Raw genomic sequence first — 21,392 nt, forward strand, 5'->3', positions numbered from 1 at the left:
CATCATTAATATTCGACATGGCCCTATTGTGCTCTCACGCTATAAACTATGTGAACACTGGCTGACGCAAAGCTCCTCTCAGAGAACTCAAGGTCTAATCCTCAGACAGAGCTGGCGGTCAGCTGCCCGTCCAAATACATAACAATCACCATTACAGCTACACATTTGTCTGCACTTGACTAGACAATAATGCCTCTCTCAGAACACAATCATCAAGTTACACTCTCTACCTCTTTGAGTTGTAGCACAGTCCTAACTATGTCAGAGAGGCTGGGAGGTGAGAGTGCTGTGGAGAGGAGGGAGCGGGGATCTCCCATGTCCAGCAGCTTTACTTTCAACAAGACAGTGGAGAGCGGAGCAAGCTGAGGAAATGGAAAATAGTAGAGCACAGATCAGTTTTCAGAAGTAAGGTCTGAACTGCATTAAAAACTGGTCATTGGCACAGTCCCTTACCAGCATCTCGGGAATCATGTAGTCTGGGATTTCCATTTTCCAAAACTCTTTGGTAACAAGTCTGTAACAGTAGCCCTTTGACACTCGACCTGCCCGACCTGTCAGGAAACAAACATTGAGTTAAAGGCAGAAGTGATAGTAAGCACTTAAAAGGTCTAAAATGGTCGTACCTCTGCGTTGGTTGCAGCTGGTTTTGGAGGCCCAGGTGAGATGCAGAGACTCGTAATTGGTATCCGGGTCACACACCAATTGGCGAACCAGGCAGAAGTCAATAACTGTCATTAAAAAAAAAGCTAATACAAATTAACTTAAAATAAATACATAAATAGATCTCAGAGAACAAACCACTTAAAACCACATGGGAGCAAGATGTGGGCAGTTCTCTTGTAATTCATGAGTGGAAATCACATTGAGCAAAAACCTTTTCACATAAGCTGAATATTTTTTACATCAACTATTTTACACCAGAGCACCAGAATCAATCAGAGAAATGATTCAACGCAAATCTTTGCTCTAGGTGCAAGACAGACAAAGTGGCCTAATTCATGTAATATGGAAATAAACATTAACTAGCACATGTTGTCAGATTTTAGGAGATGACATAGTGCAGTTATTTGTTTTTCTATATTTATTCATTGTTGTTTACCTTACTAACTGTATTGTTCTCTCTGATGTTGGCAGCGACACGACCATTAATGTTGATATGGCCTTTGTCTGGTAGTAGGTGCAGGTGGGACTGCTACTTGGGAATTATTTCTTGTATCTTGCTCTTATTTTCTGTCTTATTTAACTTCCTTTTTTCCTTACAACATTATTGATATCTGTATGTCTTAATTCTCAGTTTCTTGTAAATAGATGATGAAAGAAGAGTGACAATAGATAAAGTCAAATTTTTAAAAATTTAAAACAGAAAAAACCCACCATATTTGACATCTGGAACAGTCACTGAACTCTCTGCGATGTTGGTGGAAAGGATCACCTGTGAGGATTAGAAGATAATTGGTATAGCAGGTACTGACAGCACATGCAAAAAGTTACGATCAACAGCTTTTACCTTCCTGTATCCAGGAACAGGAAAGAGGAACACGCCGTTCTGTTCCTCCAGTGTCACTGAGGAGTGAAGAGGATAAACCTGCAATCTGAAAAAAGCAGCATGCTCAGTTTTAACTTAATGTTAAAGTACTACTCATTTACCTTTACTGATCAGCTACTTCTGCACCTTCCCCACTATCTACAGAGATTGGATACTTTCTACCACTGTGTATCACGTTCATTGTGCATCTTCACTCTGTGTTTCACTATGGGAGATACAACCTGCTCCCAGATTGTGTCAACCCTGAGCCAGAGATGACTGTGCAGCATCCAGCCTGCGAAAATGCACAAACATGTGTGGCATAGCTTAGTTTGCTGCTGCACAAATATTCTGGACCGACATACCTCTGAACAAAGCTCAGGATATCAAGGTCAAGGTCAAGGTAACTTTATTTATACCCATAGGCAAGGTAAATTTGCTTTACAGAAAAATGATAGCATTTGGCATCCCTTCAAAAAACACACATACCTAATAAAGATATAAACCTCACTGTAGCACATATATAGTAATTTAATATTTTGAATCAAAAACAAAAACAGTTCTTATTTAATTCAGTGACAGCAACGGGGACAAAGCTATTCTCATAACGCTTTGTCCTGCATCTCGGAAATAGAAACCTCCGTCCCGAGGAAAGAAGCTGAAATTCACCCCTTAGAGGATGGGAACCATTTTTAAGGATTGATAAAGCCATCCTCTGTACCTGCTTGGAGTGCAGGGAGGCTAAACAAGACTGTGGCTCACCTATCAGACGACTGGACCATCTCACTATCTGATTTAGAGAGTTTTTCTCTGTGACAGAGGTCTGACCAAACCATGCCACCAAACAAAAGGATAAAACAGACTCAATAAAAGAACGATAAAACAAAGTTAAATTTTTTTGGTCAATGTGGAAATGAGCAAGTTTCCTAAGGCAATAAAGGTGCTGGTGACCCTTTTTACAAACTGATTTGCAATTCTGATCAAAGTTCAGTTTTTCATTGATTATGGTCCCAAGATATTTATATGATTGTACTATTTTCTGACCTTTAATTAAAGTGACTCCGTGCCCATTTTGTTGTTTCCTAAAATCAACAACGATATCTTTTGTTTTAGATATGTTCAGCTGGAGATAAGACTCCTCACACCACTGAACAAAGTCATCAATGACTGGACCGTGGTTAGTTTCACCCTCTTTCAGTAAGCTGACAATAACAGAGTCATCTGCATATTTAATGATGGCCCTGTTTTCATATCTGCTCTGACACATGTTTGTATAGAGAATGAATAATAAGGGCGATAAGACACACCCTTGAGGAGAACCTGTGGAGGAGAACACTGGGTCAGACAGAATCCCATTTATTCTCACTCTTTGTGACCTGTCAGTTAAAAAATCTAAAATCCAGCCCACCAGGTTTTTCCTGATTTAAAGCTGTTCTAAAAGTCTTTTAATTCAAATATGGGGCTGTATTGTATTAAAAGCCGAAGAAAAAACAATGAAAGGAAGTCTTGCAAAAGTCCCTTTGCTCTCTACATGTTTAAGAATCAGATTTAGTAAAGTCAAAAGTGCGTCCTCCACTCCTCTATTGGGCCTATATGCAAACTGCATTGGATCCAGCTGATGTTCAGTCTCTTTCATAATCACATTTCTGATGATTTTTTCAAAGACTTTCATTACAACTGAAGTGAGGGCAACAGGCCTGAAGTCGTTTAGAATTTTTGGACGACTAGATTTAGGGATAGGAACCACAACTGCTTCTTTCCAAAGAGAGGGCACATGTTGTGTTTGCAAGGATTTATTAAAAATAACCTGAAATATAGGACTGAGTTCGTCAGCACAAGATTTAATTAGGCGACCACTAATATTATCAGGACCCTGGCTCTTGTTCACATTAACCGTATGAAAGGCCTTTTTGACATCGCTGAGTTCAATGATAAAGTGCTGAGTATCTCTCAGTTTCTGTTTCAGTTCCAAAATATCCACGCTAAAATCAGAAGAACTAAAACGAGCATAAAACATATTTAAAGCATTTGCAAAATCTCTGTCTGAATTAAAACCATCTAAAATGACCTGACTACTGCTCTGGGGATTTTGAAACCCTGCTATGGTTTTCATACAAGTCCAGGCAGACCCAAAATTTTTTGCAGCAAATTTGCTTTCAAGAAGGTTTTTGTAGCTCTGTTTTGCTTTCAAGATCTCGATTTTCAGTTCCTTGGTGGCTGTCTGAAAATCAGTAACAGCCCCCTCTTTAAAGGCCTGTCTCTTTTTCCTTAAACAGGATTTGATGCTTTTGGTGACCCATGGCTTATTGTTAGTGTACACTTTAACGCGCTTACGGGGTATAATCATATCTTTACAAAATACTGCATAAGAGCTAGTAACGTCCACCTAAGCGTCAAGATCATCTCCACAAGACTGAATAAAAACTTCCCAATCTGTACACTTAAAACATTCCTCCAAGGTAAGCACAGATTCTTCTGACCATATGTCAACATCCTTAGTCTTTGTCTTCTCTCGTTTTAAGACAGTTTTATAGATGGGCAGAAGATGCACACAGTTATGGTCAGAAGATCCCAGAGGAGGAAGCGGAAGGTTTAGGAAAGATTTATAAGCATTCTTCACCGATCCGTAACAAAGGTCCAACATTTTATCCCGTCTGGTAGGACAGGATACATATTGATACAGATTGCCCAAAGTTGATTTAAGAGAGACATGGTTAAAGTCCCCCATTATAAAGTTTGGGGCGTCAGGAGAGAGCGCCTGCAGCTTCTGCACTACATCTGAGATGATGCTGCAGGTGGAGGCGGGGTGAGCCCTTGGGTGAATGTAAACTACGGTAATAAAAAGTTGTGGAAACTCACGAGGGAGATAAAAAGGGCGCAGTGACACGGATAAAAGTTCAACATCTGGTGTACAAATACACTCTCTAACAGTCACAGCGCTACAGTAACGTTTGTTCACATACAAGCATACTTCCACTCCTTGGAATTTCCCTGTTACCGGCGAAAAGGAGCTCCAAAACCGTCAATTGAAAAAGCTCTGTCAGCCATGTCTCGGAAAAAGCCATTACACAGGTGTCCCTGAAGTCTTTCTGGAACCTGACGTTTCCCTGGAGTTCATCCAGCTTGTTCCTAAGAGACTGAACATTTCCAAGGATAACATAGGCAGGGGAAACCGACTGACCTGTTGTCTCCTCAGATGCAATTTTACACCTCCATGTCTCCCTCTTTTCTTCTTCCTCTTCTCACTTGTTCTGTTAGAGTCTCTATGTATAAAATGCGGCATACATGAGGTGAGGTCCTTACCATCATACGGTAAGTTAAGTTGTAACAGCTCGTCGAGGGAGTAAACAATCCTCAGCTGACTCACGGCCTCGCCCACATCATCGGAAACAAGCCAGCACAGTAGAAATCCAACCACAATGAAGAAAAAAGAATCCATGATGCTCTCACTGTTGTGGAGCGTGTGTCACTTTGTAAGAAAACTGTCACTTCCTTCAACCAAAACACATGCCAGCGATAGAAACGAAAAGAAACGATAAGAACTATAAGAAAGAAAAGAAAAAAAGCTTAAAAACTTAGGATGCCAAGCTCTCACTCACTGCCGGTCGCTGCATGCACATGTGCCCCGATGGACCTTTCAGGTGTGTCCTGAAAGGTCCATCAGGCCGTACTCCAAGCAAAATGAGCTCATATGGTCTTTACAAGCCAATAAGATAACCTCAGATGGAACAGGTTATCTGATTTTCTGAACACTGCTGTTCAGTCCACGTATATTTAAGGCCTGCACCGGGCATAAGGTGTTAACCCTGCAATCCTCTGCTGAGGAGAACAGTGGGGGCACCTGTATGACATCTATATCATCTCAGGTACAAAGGCTGGATTGGGCCTCAGACACACTTTAGGGAGACCTGGGGCTAACTGTAAACATGATGGGTGAACGAACAAAGACTGATTCTTACTCTGGATGGCATTACCTTGGCCTCCAGTAACGCTGTGAGGAACCTTGGAGTCATTTTTGACCAGGACATGTCCTTCAACGCACATATTAAACAAATATGTAAGACTGCTTTCTTCCATTTGCGCAACATCTCTAAAATTAGAAATATCCTGTCTCAGAGTGACGCTGAAAAACTAGTTTGTGGATTTATTACTTCCAGGCTGGACTACTGTAATTCATTATTATCAGGAAGTCAAAAAAACTCGCTGAAAAGCCTTCAGCTAATCCAAAACGCTCCAGCAAGAGTACTGACAGGGACTAGAAAGAGAGAGCAGATTTCTCCTGTTTTGGCTTCCCTTCATTGGCTTCCTGTTAAATCCAGAATTGAATTCAAAATCCTGCTCCTCACACACAAGGTCTTAAATTAGGCCCCATCTTATCTTAATGACCTTGTAGTACCATATCACCCTATTAGAGCACTTCGCTCTCGCACTGCAGGCCTACTTGTTGTTCCTAGAGTATTTAAAAGTAGAATGGGAGGCAGAGCCTTCAGTTTTCAGGCCCCTCTTCTGTGGAACCAGCTTCCAGTTTGGATTCCGGAGACAGACACTATCTCTACTTTCAAGATTAGGCTTAAAACTTTCCTCTTTGGTAAAGCACATAGTTAGGGCTGGACCAGGTGACCCTGAATCCTCCCTTAGTTATGCTGCAATAGACGTAGGCTGCCGGGGATTCCCATGATGCACTGAGTTTTTCCTTTCCAGTCACCTTTCTCACTCACTATGTGTTAATAGACCTCTCTGCATTGAATCATATCTGTTATTAACCTCTGTCTCTCTTCCACAGCATGTCTTTATCTGTTTTCCTTCTCTCACCCCAACCGGTCGCAGCAGATGGCCCCGCCCCTCCCTGAGCCTGGTTCTGCCGGAGGTTTCTTCCTGTTAAAAGGGAGTTTTTCCTTCCCACTGTCGCCAAAGTGCTTGCTCATAGGGGGTCATATGATTGTTGGGTTTTTCTCTTTATCTACTGTACAATATAAAGCGCCTTGAGGCGACTTTTGTTGTGATTTGGCGCTACATAAATAAAACTGAATTGAATTGAACTGTAACTCCCTAACTTGCTTGACTGGGTTAGTCCAAACGGCAGAGCAGGAAGCACAAGTAAGAGAAACTTCAGCCCCACTACTTCACTAAGCTCAAAGGGGTTGAGAGAGGGGGCATTGATAGACAACTCTTCTAATGGAACCAGTGGTCTACAGTCTGTGAGCTTATGATGCAAGCCCCTCATGAAACAACATACCAGAAGGTGCTGTCCAGCAGGTTTATCAGTAAACCCCACACTGCATGCTGAAACAGCAAGGAGGAAGCCCTTTTATTCTAAATGGTGCTAGTGATGCTCAGAGGGAGGCCTGCAGCATTCTTTCCTTTCATGGGTATGCCTGGCTAACCCTGGGGAGGATCAGGTTGAGAAGCAGGAAAGCGTGTAAGCATTTGCATGTGCAGTGACGCATTTGCATCATGAGAGGGCGAAAACAGCAGGCACTGAGATATACGATACAAATCAGCCTTATCTCAGCCATCTTATCTCAGTTCCAAGTCCTGCAGGTGAAATCTCCAAACAGTTGGATCCCCTTGGACAAAAGATGCCCTCCTCGTTCAGAATTCCTGTTGCGAGATGACTAAAGGGACAACAATCTGGTGTTGCTGAACACAGTTGTTTCTTTGGCTAGCCTGTGAAGCTGTGGTGAAAGAGCACTGCCCTGGCAGCTGAAATAAGTAATTATCCATGTAGTTTTCACTAAACGTGTTACCCACAGAGAAATGGCCAAAAAAATGTTGTATTGCTAAGCAGATGCATTGCATTGCTTGCAGCTTGAGCACATTTATGTGAGCCGCAGCCAGCCTCTGGGAGCAAACGACAGTCACCAACCTGCCATTATAGTAGTCGCACCCCACATATGTAGACAGTGGTGCGTCTGTGTTAAGGAGTTTACTGACAGTACTGCATACTTGTATATCCTTTAATAACAAAATGTAGTGAGGCAATCTGTCTTATGCGGCACATATATGTTTGAGGAAACAGAAATCAACCTGTAGTATGACCTGTACAGTGATGGTAGACATTACATTAAGCAAACACCACCTCATAATAATAAATTAAAAAAAACAAACATCTGTCTATTGCCACTTTAAATGTGTCTAACTCTGATCACGTGTACAATTCTCAGCAGGTAAATGCATTTGCTCACCTTTTGTGAACCAGCTTGGTCAAGGCCTCCTGCATGTAGCTTATCTCATGTATGCCAGGGAGGAAAACCAAAACACTTCCTCTCTCTGACAAAGTCATGCCTCCCTCTTTCTCGGCCTTGCTGCTCACACAAAAATACATGTATGCATATTCAGTTAACAAACAATTACATCCTTGCCTATTTACATGTTCAAGCAGTTCTAAAAGTTACAATACTTTGGCCTTACCTGGAATTTTTGCCCTCCATTTCATCAAAACTCTGGATGAGACTGATGGCAAGACTGTACATATCTGCTGAGATGTATGGGTCGCCTGGATGTGCTGATTCAGTCTAAAACAGACACAAAATTCAGATACAATAGATTTGGCTTCAAGGCAGAGAACTGTACCAGCATTTACTCTCTCAACTACCTACCCTATACGGAGACAGGTGGTGGAGGTCATCCAGGTAGAAATCTTCAGTGGCATAGGATGCCCCTTCCACTTCAAACACATAGGCTGGGTTCAGTTTGCCACGAATAGGAGTGGCAAAGTAGTCAGCAAACTGCTTGCAGTTAATGGTGGCTGACATAAGGATTATCTAAAACAAAGACAGACTCTTGTGAGTGAGAGTACAAGTGACTAAGCTTGAGGAAGACGAAGGAAGTTTTTTAGCCGGACCCAACAGTTACCTTGATGTGGTAAGAGTTGGAACGGAGGAGTTTTCTCAAAACTAGCAGGAGAAAGTCCATTTCTGATGTGCGCTCATGAACCTTGGACAAAGGCAGAGTTGTTAAAAGGTTACATTTTGAACATTCAAGAATCACTCATTAAATAATAGGATTAAATTATTCTTAAGCTTATAACAGTACCTTTTGTGGCAGAAAACTAGAAATGACTTTGGATTAAAGTATTATAAATGGTAGACAAAGAAGAGTTGTTGCAAGAGCTGAACACTGGCATTTACGCTCCAAGTCTGATTATTTTTAGGACTGAACGCCAGTGAAGAACACTCCAACATGCTGGTCCAAAGTCTCACACAATTTTCAACTTGATTTAGATTTGGAGGCTGTGAGGCCACGTCACTTTGATACTTATCAAATCATTCAGTCATCCCTTGCACCCTATGGGTGGGGGGCAATGTCCTGGAAGAATCCACTCTCATCAGAATAGAAATGTTCTGGCACTATGAACAACTTGATATTGATTTGTAGTCACCCTTTATTCTAGTGACACAAGTGTCCAAGGCAATCAACTGCAGGGACCAAGTGGTAAGGTACTTTTTTTTGACTATTTCACCTGTCTGTCATCAGATTTGATATTTGTACTTCCCCCAAAATAACTAAAGAAAAGTAAATAAACACAAATTCCATCTTTTTTTGGCAGTAGCTAACAGAGAAATACATATAAACATGAAAAATTAGACATCTGGTTTATGCACCTCATCCACAAAAATGTGGGAGAATTCAGTGAGGGACTTGGCCTGAACCAGTTTTTGCAGCAGCACTCCTGTAGTCATGTAGATTAGTCGGGTATGCTCAGTTGCCATCTTCTCCAGGCCAATCTGAACAAATATATACAGAGTTGCATTCACAAACTTGTCAATTAAATACATATTTGCATTTTCATAAAAATCCACAGGGGACGTAGTTGATTTGTTGTTTGCTAACTGGAAAAGTCTATAAAGGCACCTTCATGACAGGGCCTAAAATCTCTGGAAGGCATCCATTTGTTCTCGTCTTTTGCTTTTTCGGGTTTTTTCTTACTTTTATTTAACCTTCATTTATACAGGTAGTTCCATTGAGACTCAATGTCTCATTTACAAGAGAGACCTGTTCCAGACAAACATTAAAATTACAACAATAAAAGAAGAGTTTGTATCCTCTGCTGCTTCTCTTCAATGTGGGGTCCCACAGGGTTCAGTTTTAGGCCCGCTTCTTTTCTCTCTATATCTCCTACCACTTGGGTCTATTTTCAGGAAACATGGGATCTCTTTCCACTGCTATGCCAATGACTCCCAGATTTATTTCCCACTTAAAAAGATAAATGGCTTCTCAGTAGACCCACTGCTCAGATGCCTTGATGAAATAAGGGCCTGGATGGCTTTGAACTTTTTACATTTTAATGAACAGAAAACAGAAGTGATGGTTTTTGGTGGCGCTTCTGAGGCCACTATTATAGATCTTGGTTCGCTGGCACAGTATGTTAAACCAGTCATCACTAATCTGGGAGTTAAAATAGAGGCAAATCTTAAACTTGAAAGCCAGGTCAGAGCTGTTGTAAGATCTAGCTTTTTTCATTTGAGGGAATTAGCCAAAATAAAGCCTATCTTATCGAAACAGCATTTTGAGACAGTAATCCATGCCTTTGTTACTTCTAGGCTGGATTATTGTAACACACTTTATTTTGGGGTTAGTGATGCGTCCATTAGGCACCTGCAGGTTGTGCAAAATGCTGCAGCACGTCTTTTAACTGGAACAAAAAAGTCTGAGCACATTACCCCAATTTTAATTTCACTCCACTGGCTACCTGTACATTTTAGGATTGTTTTTAAATTCTCTTATTTGCTTTTAAATCTCTTAATGGCCTGGCCCCCCCCTACCTCTCGGAGCTACTACAACCATATACACCTGCCCGTTCCCTTAGGTCCGCCAATCAGCAGCTCATTAAGGTACCGAAAACTAAGTATAAATTTAAAGGTGATCGTGCTTTTGCTGTAGTTGCTCCAAAGTTGTGGAATGATCTACCCTTGCATGTTAGGCAGGCCTCTTCTCTTTCTGAATTTAAAAGTCTTCTTAAAACATATTTATTCGCTGAAGCCTTTGGCATTGATTAGAGGGGTTGACTCAATTTGTTTTAACATGTTTCAATTTATTTTAGTTTTTTAGTTATTTATTTTATCTTATCTCATTTTAATTTTCTTTACTTATGCTATTAGCATGTACAGCACTTTGTGAACTCTGGTTTTATGTTAAAGTGCTTTATAAATAAAGATGGTATGGTATCAAAGACAAGAACAACTTCCCAGACATACAAAAACGTTTGTATGTCTTTTGAAGTCTGCGTGTAAAATCAACTGAGAGAGACTCAAATCCATCTGTAATGTATTCCATGACGATGGGGCAGAAAAAGAAGAATGCCTTTTACCCAAACTCTATATGAACTGATGAAACTTGAAAAATCCTGTCATCTGCAAATACCAACTTGCAGATAATCTTTTTATACCATCTGCAATTTGATTTCTTTAGAATTTAAGGTTTTGTACTTTTTTGCTGCATTATAGCACTACTTGGATTTATTGAGCTCCAAAAAAAGGTTACTTTTTACTGCCACAGGAAGGAACAGCAGAGGCCACAGAGGAAGTACACTTCCTCTGCTGTAGCTTTAGGCTTAAACTTTTCCAGGGTTTTAAAAACTGATGTCTGCAATGCCAAAACAACTATTTGTGGTTCTGACTGGAGAAAACATCAGTGAACCTCAATAAAATCGATTGCGTATCCATGTTACACTTTTTGCTTTGCCAACTTGCAGCTAAACAAATATATAGATATAACTCTCCCCTATTTTACATGTTATAATGGAAATTATACCATAATGTTTAGTTAGTGTTGCATAAGCTAAGAATTTTTTCTCCTTCTAAAACTGACTATTTATCATTGCTCCCACTGTCAGTGACATCATCCTTAACTCCAGAGGTCTGCATCAAGCGGAGGAGACAACAGTTATTATTAGACACACAGTTTCAAAGCTCTGCACAACACAGTCAGACATCCTAGCAACAAAGCATACAAGAGCTTGTTAACACATGCATGCAAACACTCTGAAGTTGTGAGAAAGATAATAATGAATGCTCTTTGTCTAAAGTTTGAATCAATATGGGTCATTGTATCTTGGTTTTCTACTACTGCTACATGATCGAAGAGCAGTGTATGCAGTTTAAGAAAATCACATTCTATCCTAATACTGCACCAACCTGATATCCCACCAGACTACCCAGGGTACACTTCCGCTGTTTGGCAACCCATCGAGCAATACTGGTGGCTCCAATTTTACGTGGTTGGGTGACTACAATGTTGCATGAGGCATTTTTCTCATTGTAATAGTCCAGAATGTACTGTGGCAGCTGGGTGGTCTTGCCACTGCCTGTGGCTCCTTGAATGATCACTACAGAGTTGTTTTCTATGAGGGAAATCAGCTGGAAACAACCGCAAACAGACACACACATAAAAAACACAAACGGACACGTGCACAGTTAAAAAGAAAGGCATTTGATTAAAAAAAAGGAAGCACATTTAGCTACTAACACATATCATCAAAAAAACAAATGAAATTTGAAGAAAAAGTTAGGAAATTGTTGGGCAGATGGATGTGGTAAGCTGATTTATGGCCTAAATTTTAGACTTTATAATCTGCATTAAGAAAATCCAGCTTAAATGGCAGCATTATCTCCTAAAACACACACACACAGACACACACAAACACTGCTCTGTATTAGTCAACAAATAATAATAGACTAGGGAATTTGAAGTTAGCTGTTGTCCATCAGCATCAAATAACTTTGTTGTAATATTCATCTTGAGCAAACAGCAAAAGCTTAAGTGCTCAAGTGTCCTGGGGACATAAAGAAAAATTTGGTAAAAATGACAAACAGAACCTCGGGATAATGAAAGTGCACTACAGGACCATCAAGCTAAGTCAATCTCTTACCTCCTGTCTGTTTTTGGCTATGGGCAAGTCTGGATACTCATAGCTTGTGAGTGGAGGAGGATTAGCATAACCTAGTGAAAAGAAAAATTGCAGGAGTAAAAGGAAAAATAAAGTTTTAGACTGATTAAGAATTAAGCTTTCTGTATATCCAAAAATACACAACCTAGGCTCAGAAAGGCTATGACAAAATTAGTACTTACGCACTGCAGGTTCTGGTTTTTGCAGCCTCTCTCCATCAGAGTTCACAGGTTTTGGGCTGCCATGCTCGAGAATCTTTGCTGGACTGTAAGAAAACCAAATCTGAGAATTACAAACAAATCTAATGCAGTAACACCAAAACTGTTCAAGATACGATTAGCTGTTTTGGACAAAAAGACTTTAACGTTTAAGCTTTCAGTTTCGACCTTTATACTGCAATTTCCTCACAACGCAAAGACAAATATATGTACTGGTAAAAACAAGACAAGTTAGAAGCCAGGATTTATCAAAATTATCAATATTATATTAAAATCAGTTTCCTTTGAGTGTAAGAATTAATTTCAGATCATTACAGGAACTGTGAGGTTGAATATAATGCTAGACGGTGTAGCATTTTTCTCAACATCAACAAAGATAAAAAACAAAATGAACAAGAAAATGCTCCCCTTCTTTATACGTGGTAATCCATGTACAAAACCCAATTTTTTTTTTAAAGAAAAAAGCTTAAGTATGGCAATAAAATAAAAAAAGGGGGCTGTATAACCAAACATAAGTCAAAATCAGTTAGTCACAGTTAAACTCACAGATTCATAAACCTTTTGAAATATTTTTTGTTTTTAAACATACATTTTCTAGAAGAAAGTTTCACATTTTTTCTCTGCATATTTCACTTCTTAATGCAATTTCTAACTAAGTTTTTGCATCCTCTCTAATTTCCCTCTGTCAGCTTGACCAGGCCCACAGCGCTGCAGCCTGAGGAGCATTCCCGGTTGTGTGTGTGTTTATGCATGTGTGCCTCCTGCACTCTTAGCGAGGAGAGGATTTTATCACAACAGCAGACAAAAACCCTGACAGTACTAGGAGCTCAAATGCACACCCACGACTTGTGCGCACACACGCACCCTCGTCCTCTCTCTTTCTCTCCAATGCACACGTTTCGTGCAAGCTACAAAGCAGCTGACCCTACAACAAAAGCTGCACACTGCACATAGGAGAGTGGGGTGAAAGGAGAAGAGAAGTGACAGCTCTTAGTCAGTTATCCGTGTGCGTGTGACTAACTCTCCTGGAAAAAGCCTGCATGACAGGTGCAGTGAGAGGACAGGACAAAAAACTACAAGACAAAAACATTTGCAACAACAAAGCAAGGGAAGGATTGCTGCCGGACGTAGTCAACAGTGAGAGGAGTAAAGTTTGCACAGGCAGATCCATGGAGACAAGACGCTGGAGGCTCTACTCTGTGAAAAGCTCTTCTTTGCCCAATTTCTAAAAAGCTCAGACAAGAGTAAGCAGTGCTGTTTCACCAGTAAGTACATTTCTTTCTTTTCTTATTCATCCAGATATTATTGTGATAACTATTTTTTTTACAATTAGGAAGCAAATCTGAAGAGCTGATTTGCAGCTTAATAAGCAAAAACCCTTAAGGTTTTCTGTATGGCTGACCTCTGAGCCTACAGGCAGTTTAATCCATCTGAATCCCAGGTGGAAACTCAGCTGATCTATCAGCTTGAATAAAAGGGCCAAATACGCACACCTGGGACATCAGCCTTGAAATCAAAGTAGCCATCAGGCAGGGATCAAAGGACAGAATAGCTATGGGATGATCATTTTTCAATGTCAAGCTTAAATTCTGAATTATTAAAACGTCACAAAGAGTCACAGACTAGATTTCAGTTATAAACTAGATTTACCACATAAAATTAATAAAACATTCTAATCAAATAATTTTCATTCAACCTGAATAGTCAAACCCATTTCAGTACAACTGCAAGATTTTTGACAATTAGCAAATTAGCATTTCCATTTTCAAGAAAAATTCCTCTGGTTAACGGTTAATTTTGACTTGAAATACACATTTTGGGAGGTGATAACTGGGGTCACAGTTAAGGCAAGTCTGTTATCTTAAAAGAAATGGATCCTGTTTTTTTATATTAGAGCATGTTATATCCCCAGAAAGTTTTTTTGTTTTTTTTAATGTAATCACAGTGTATTACATTTTCCTTTAAGGGAAGACCAAAACCTCTTTGGTACCCACAAACATTTTTAATAAAGAGGGGAAAAACCCCATTATTTTTTTCTAAAGGGTTTCAGAGAAGAGTTTTAATTTCCCTGGCTTACATCAGTGTTTTTTCCTCATCTGCTTGACTTAAGCAGTTCCTCACTTGCTGTTATGCCGTCCTGTCATTTGCAGGTGCAACTGTTATAGAAATTTGTTTTAAGCAACGTCTATTCCAGTAATTCAGATGATTATTATGATTCTGTTGTGTTGTGAAAATCCTGTCTTGATGCTAAAGATAACTAATAATTCTAATGTCTTCAGCTTTTAAAGACAGCGTGCTATGAATGCCATGCCTCTGTTCAGCTGGATGAAATGGTCGCATGAGACAAGAGTGCAGGCTCAGGATGAAACACCATCTCTGAAAATCTCAGGGGGGTTACCCAGCCGCATGCTGATCACAGAGCTCCTGTGGCATGTGGAAGAGCGCGAGCGGCTGGCGAGAGAACTGGAGCGTGAGCATAGGATGGCTCACAGCACTCTGGGTCTCCACTGGTTTCAAAAGTACCCCAGGTTGCGGACCCTCATCCCCTCATCAGAACTACAACAGCTGGAGTTCTTGTGTGCCCAGATCCCATCTATCCAAGCAGCCACCGTCCTCTCCAGGTGTTTAGTAGTACCCATGCCTTCTTCTGTCCTCACATTAGTAAGCTGTCAACAGATACTAGCTGCTACTGCATCAACAGGGCCTGACAGCAGGCAAAGCAGAGAAGACCCAAAGGGAAAGGGAGCTAGGGCGAGCTGCCAAGAAAGCCATTATGTGTTATTGTCACAGACACAGGCGATACAGGGTGTTAACATGTGAAGGTGAAGGACGCCCTGTAAGGGTGAGTGAAGCCAGGCTGCCGGGGTTGCCACTCGTCTGTTAGCCAGTATGGAAAAGTAGCTGTTAGACATGGTTGAGCAATGAGCACTGTGACCTACTTACATATTCCCCATAAAACTCTCTACTAGTTCACTACTGTGTGCTTACATAACATCTTAGCCAAGAAAAACATATTTAATAAGATGTGTTATTATGCTTTTATCATTTACAAAAATCTTCGCTGTTGTCCCAGATATGTCATTTTTTGAAACTGTGAGAGAAAACAGATAAAAGCACACAGGTCCAACATTTTAGGTGAAGCACAGAAACTTCACATTAGCAGGCTGACACCATGCTGATGGAAATATTATTTCTTAGTTTGTAGATACTCAACTCCTCTCCTTGCATCTTATGGGACCAACATGGTTGTACATTTGTAGACCATCATCTACATGCTGTAGCCTTGTACTGCCAACAAGGGACAGTGTCAGTTCTAGTAGCTGCCACTTGAGTATGGCTCCAAAAGGAAGTCATTCCCTAAAGCAGGGGTGTCGCACTCCAGGCCTCGAGGGCCGGTGTCCTGCAGGTTTTAGATATCACCCTGGGTCAACACACCTGAATCAAATGATTAGTTCATTACCAGGCTTCTGGAGAACTTCAAGACATGCTGAGGAGGTCATTTAGCCATTTAAATCAGCTGTGTTGGATCAAGGACACATCTAAAACCTGCAGGACACCGGGCCTCGAGGCCTGGAGTTCGACACCTGTGCCCTAAAGGCTCCCATTTAAATTTAACTTAGCAACATTATAAAGCATCTACAGCTAGTTTCCCCTTTATAAGTCCTCTGAGTGGGCTGAATTTGTTTATAACCACCTGGATAACCAAGTTAGGGGTGTGGTCTCAATAATTGACAGGTTGGGCAGCTAGAGCTGGAACCTGTTAGGGCTCATCCACTACTGAAGGTTATTAAACTGATCCTCTTCAACATGTTTGTGCTGTTATTACCTTGTGCCTTTGTTAATGTACAGACCCTCCCAGCAGTGAGTGCTAAAGTTTTATGAGTATTTACAAAGATGGCGCAGTGACAAGATTGCTTGTTAGAGTGACTCAGAGATTTTTTCCGACTGACTCTATTGCATATGCATTTCTGAGAGTTCCTTTCTCAAAGCACAAAATATAGGGAAGCGAATATTTACATCACAAGCAAACCCGCAACTCTGAGAGCCATTTACACCTGCTATTTTGACCTGTTTAGTAAATCTGGCACTTAATTTGTTAATAAGCACTAATTAGTCAATATGTATGTATTTTCACTGAATCTGTACAGTTTATGAACCCTTGTTAACCTTAGTTAGCTAAGGTTAGTAAGCATGGAGGTAAATTCTGGCTCCATGCTAATGTTAAGGCAATAAAATGTGGAATCTAAACCTCTGGGTGAGGGCACAATCGCTACACGGCTGCTGCTATGAAGACAAAAGTCATAATATAGAAATAACATCTCTGTCAAAGCTTTTCAAAACTTGAGTAGATTTCATGTCCACTGTCTCTAATGTAAGAGGTCAAACTTTACCACCAACCCCTTCAGCAGAAAGAATAATAACCAGATAAGAGTGTGTGACTATTTCATAAACTACAGTGATACTGTGTTTTTAGGAACAGAGACATATTTCAACGTGGCTTAGTGTGACTGATTTTCAAGTCAGAGACGAGAGGACAGAGCGCAAAGGAAACAAGAAGGAATAAATGATGAGGAAATGAGAAAAACCTCTCCAAGAACTGTTTAATTAACTATAATGTTGTATGTTTCCACAGGTTTCGTGAGGTGCTTGCCACTAACAACATACGACCCTGGGAGCTGGCATCTGTGTTTAAGCAAATACTAAAGGACTTCCTGAGCCAAAAGGGATACGATGAAGAGGATGACCTCTCAGTGCAGCCGGTGCAGTTCCAACCCATGGAGGCTTGGACCAGCCGGTACAAAATGAAGCAGGGGTTTGTCACACCCACTGTCCCCAACTGTGGCGACCATCCAAGGGAAGAGATCCCAACGGTCTCTGGATACGTGGATCGGGTCATGCGGCACTCTGGTTCATTCACAGCACACAGGGACTGGGACCTTCCATATTATTATCCAGTACCTCTCAGGTCCAAAGGTGCTTACAGCACCACACTGTGAAAGGACAACTCTTTAACCATCTGCAACCAACAGCATGGAGACCAAATCGCAATATGCGTCTTAGATATAGACATTTCACTAGCTTTACCAAAACGTGGAATAGCACTAGGCTAGGTGTTATATGTACTCAAATGTTTAATGGCAATAACTAATTCTTATCCCTACTTCACAGCCTGAGTTGTTTAGTTACTCCTTATTCTAAACCTTCAATTGTACAGCTGGAGATGCATTTCAGAGATGTCAAGAACCTGGAGTGATTTTAATAGTAAAAGCACAAGATGCCTTTTTGGCTTTTGGGTAAGTGACAAACTGACTGAGTTGGTCAATTTGTGGTAGCTTATTAAGAGCTCAAAATGTCCAGCTTTTGGAGTGAATACATGTGTAAAAACATGACTGGCTCACATATAGTTAATGCAAAGATGTAAAGACTCCATGTTACCTTATCTAACACAAGTTAGTCAACTTTCCTGTTATTGCTGGCCAAAACCTCTTGGGGTGGCAAACATTTTATATGCAGGAAAAACACTGGAAATCTGAGTGAGCACTCTTTAATGTAAATGTTTCAGACTGAAAAATAAAAAAAACATTGAACTAAACATTTTATATAGATTAGGCAGAACTCACCTTGATTTGTGTAGGACTTGTTTTTGTTGTTGTTCTTGTGTATCAGTGTTTAACTTCCTTTTGGAGTCCTAAATCCCTTGACAAACAGCAGCTATTGTTCTGTGCTACAGTTAAGACACCCTTCAGGAAGAAGTGTAGCGATGCACTATTTGATGGTCATTAAACTCAATCAACCAACTTGAAAAACAGATCAACATGTAAATGGTAATAAATAGTATGTTTTCCATTTAGCTTATAAATATACTATTGGACAAAAAATATTATTAAGTTGTTGCCTTGACTAAAGAACGTCCTTTATAAATAAAAAAAAAAAACAAACATTAAAATAAGATTTACTATAATTCAGTTTGCATTAGTGAAGGCCTCAGTCGGATCAACACTGATAATCTAACCATTAATTTTTGATAATTCACAGGTAATGAAAACCTTAAAATAAAGAAAAACATGCAAAGACAAAATGATATTTTTCACTTGTCTGTTTTAGATGACCTGCATCAAACAACATGGTAAGAAAATGTGGGGACTTATGCAGTCCATCTTTGGGACTATTTATCAGACCCACATCAACAGCATCCACCCTTATAATATTAGGTCAGTGGTTGGGTCTCCAGGCCTCAAGGGCCGGTGTCCGGCAGGTTTGAGATATCACCCTGGGTCAATACACCTGAATCAAAACTAGTTCATTACCAGGCTTCTCGAGAACTTAAAAGACATCTCGGGCAACTCATGTACCTGGAGTCAAGTATTTTGACCAATTCAATATAACTATATATATTTTTAGACACAAGTTGTAGCGGCCGCCATTTTCTTTGTAAGAGCTTATTATATGGCGTGCTGCGGGGAAAAGTCTGTTCTAACATTTAAGTCTAAGGTTTATTTTGAGAACCTGAGGGCTCTTTTTTGCTTCTCATCTGTAAACTCTCTCACGTGATTCTTGCATGGTTGGTAGAAGAGGTTTGTCGTGCTTACGTCTGTGGTGGGGACCTGTTTGTGGTATTATTTGCAGAGTACAGATTTCTGGTCCATGTCAGACTTTTCATAACCAAACTATCTCCATGCTAGAGAGTTAGCCCCTTGTTTAGGAATAAGATCCTCAATTAGTTTTGACTGGTCCTTCCGTTTGGGGCTACCTGTTCTGCCTCATTTTTACTGTCCATGCTGGTATTCTCTGTGCCTGCATGGTCTTCCAAATTCAGTTGAGGAGGCAAGTTGGCCATTTAAATCAGCTATGTTGGATCAAGGACACATCTAAGACCTGCAGGACACTGGCCCTTGAGGCCTGGAGTTCCCCCACCCCTGTATTAGGGGTGGGGGGATTTTAAGAGGAATCTGTTAGCTTTGGTAGAGCAAATATTTGAAGTTACATTTCTTAAAACAGTGTGCATTTGCTTGGATGACACCGGAGTTTTTACCCTTATCGCAATTTGAATACTTAAAAAAAGACCACTGGCAGTGTAAAAACAAAGGTTAAAAGACATTCAGATTCGAGGTTTTAGGAAAACCATACAAAAACGTGCAGCTGTATGGATGAAACCATTAAAATATTCCCCCCGTTTGTTTTCAAAACCCACATCTACAGCTCCGAAATAATTTGTGTTAATTTTGGTCATTACGCATTTACCCATTACGGTGACATTTAAGCATGCCTACAATGTGATTTCTTCTATTTGAACTTAACTTTCCAATACTTGTTGTCAAGTTGAGACATGCTGTACATGTCCGCCAACGTCCTAAAACACTTGATAAGTTAAAAACAATTTAACGGTATCACTTTGAGCAGCTAAATCTAGCAACATCAAAACCATACGCCGTTAATTTTTCTAAAATATTTAAGTGTCTAACACCTGAATGCAGAGATAGACCATGCTAGCATGCTAGTTAGCTTAATGTCAACCGCGTTTACGCTAACTAAACCTTTATACCTGCTCTCTTTCGACGATGGTTCGTCGTCTGACTTCCTCTCAGCCACTTCTTCTGTGAGTTTAATGTTCGCAAACCTGGTCCCTGAAGTGAACCAGTCCGATATTTGTTCAGCGGTAAATATTTTCTTCATTTTGCGCCAGTAATTGTATTTTTTTCCACTTCGCTGTGATAGCGGGTAACACGAAGACGAAAGCACGTGAGGCAGGCGAGGCTCTAACGTCTCCCACTGGCGGTTGGAATAAAAATGGCAAGTCTACCTGTCTCTCTGTCTGTTTTTTAAATGAACTTTATAAACAAGTTATCAGCACCCACAGAAGATACACCACGAACAGGGTAACCAAAATTGTTATAGTTAATACTGTACTAGTCATAGTATTATTGTATTTTTATTTTTTTTTAATTTCGCTTCATTTTAATGGGTTTTTAAAATTATTATTATAATACGAGTATGTTAATTTTTCTGCTCTTGGTTTGTTTTTACATGACTTACAAATGAAAACATTTTAGTTAACTGTAATACCTTTGGTATGTGGAACTAGGCAAGAAGATAATTATTGTATACGATTTTGTCACAATAATGATAGCAACCAAATAAAATATTTCTATATTAAAGAACAAAATCAGAGAAATTACTATCAATTATGACTTACCTGTTTAGGTGATCTCCACTATCTTTTTTTAAACCACTGAAAGCTAATTAGCTTGGATGTTGTATATCTAAAGACATATTTGACAGCTTAAAATCAGATTTATGTTTGTGCACTGTCTCATGTAAAATGCCAAATAAATTTCTTAAACAGATGTAAGCATTTGTGTTAACTTAATATTTAGCATAGTGATTTCTAAGGTGTGGGCTTGGATGTCCCACTGGGGCATGAATTTAGTGAAGTAATCAGAACTCATAGAACAAATCCAAATGACTTAAGTTACCAGGTATTCTGTCCCATATTTTCTGTCATTAGTGAGTAAACAGGTAGAAAGGAGCAGTAACTATCAGGTAGGAAATGAGAAACTACAAATAAAGTAAATAGAAAATTAAAAGAGGATAAAAATGAATCTGTGAAGCCAAAGAGAAGATACTTCATCTTCATTTGTGTTAATCAGATTTCTGATTGAAGCTTTGGGGAAATTCTTTATATTCAATTGGGCCATGACATTCGTAGGTTTAACAAGGATGATTTTGGGGATTCCTGCTGTTGTTCAGATAAAATAAAACA

General features: G+C 40.0%; 2 protein-coding genes across 2 annotated transcripts in view; one reads left to right on the top strand and one right to left on the bottom strand.

The window, feature by feature from the left end:
• Window positions 1-20,556, bottom strand: part of tdrd9 (tudor domain containing 9) — a 43,650-nt gene extending 23,094 nt beyond the window's left edge. The window contains exons 1-14 of the mRNA XM_084915286.1: window positions 20,175-20,556; window positions 12,596-12,678; window positions 12,396-12,466; window positions 11,662-11,883; window positions 9,130-9,252; window positions 8,381-8,461; window positions 8,125-8,289; window positions 7,937-8,040; window positions 7,711-7,830; window positions 1,508-1,592; window positions 1,375-1,432; window positions 624-728; window positions 454-551; window positions 231-362 (exon numbers count right to left, since the gene is read on the bottom strand). Coding sequence (XP_084771412.1) covers window positions 231-362; window positions 454-551; window positions 624-728; window positions 1,375-1,432; window positions 1,508-1,592; window positions 7,711-7,830; window positions 7,937-8,040; window positions 8,125-8,289; window positions 8,381-8,461; window positions 9,130-9,252; window positions 11,662-11,883; window positions 12,396-12,466; window positions 12,596-12,678; window positions 20,175-20,305 — 1,578 coding nt within the window. The 5' untranslated portion in view covers window positions 20,306-20,556. The remainder of the gene's footprint in view (window positions 1-230; window positions 363-453; window positions 552-623; window positions 729-1,374; window positions 1,433-1,507; window positions 1,593-7,710; window positions 7,831-7,936; window positions 8,041-8,124; window positions 8,290-8,380; window positions 8,462-9,129; window positions 9,253-11,661; window positions 11,884-12,395; window positions 12,467-12,595; window positions 12,679-20,174) is intronic.
• rd3l (RD3 like) lies at window positions 13,450-20,976 on the top strand. The gene is made up of 3 exons (XM_084915288.1): window positions 13,450-13,896; window positions 14,911-15,252; window positions 17,265-20,976. Exons 2-3 carry the CDS (start codon window positions 14,930-14,932, stop codon window positions 17,626-17,628), a joined length of 687 nt encoding a protein of 228 aa, XP_084771414.1. The 5' UTR covers window positions 13,450-13,896; window positions 14,911-14,929; the 3' UTR covers window positions 17,629-20,976.
• Window positions 20,977-21,392: the final 416 nt, after the last annotated feature.

Source organism: Perissodus microlepis, chromosome 19, assembly GCF_051167445.1.
Source record: "Perissodus microlepis isolate ML-2025 ecotype Zambia chromosome 19, ASM5116744v1, whole genome shotgun sequence".
NCBI classification, from domain to species: domain Eukaryota; kingdom Metazoa; phylum Chordata; class Actinopteri; order Cichliformes; family Cichlidae; genus Perissodus; species Perissodus microlepis.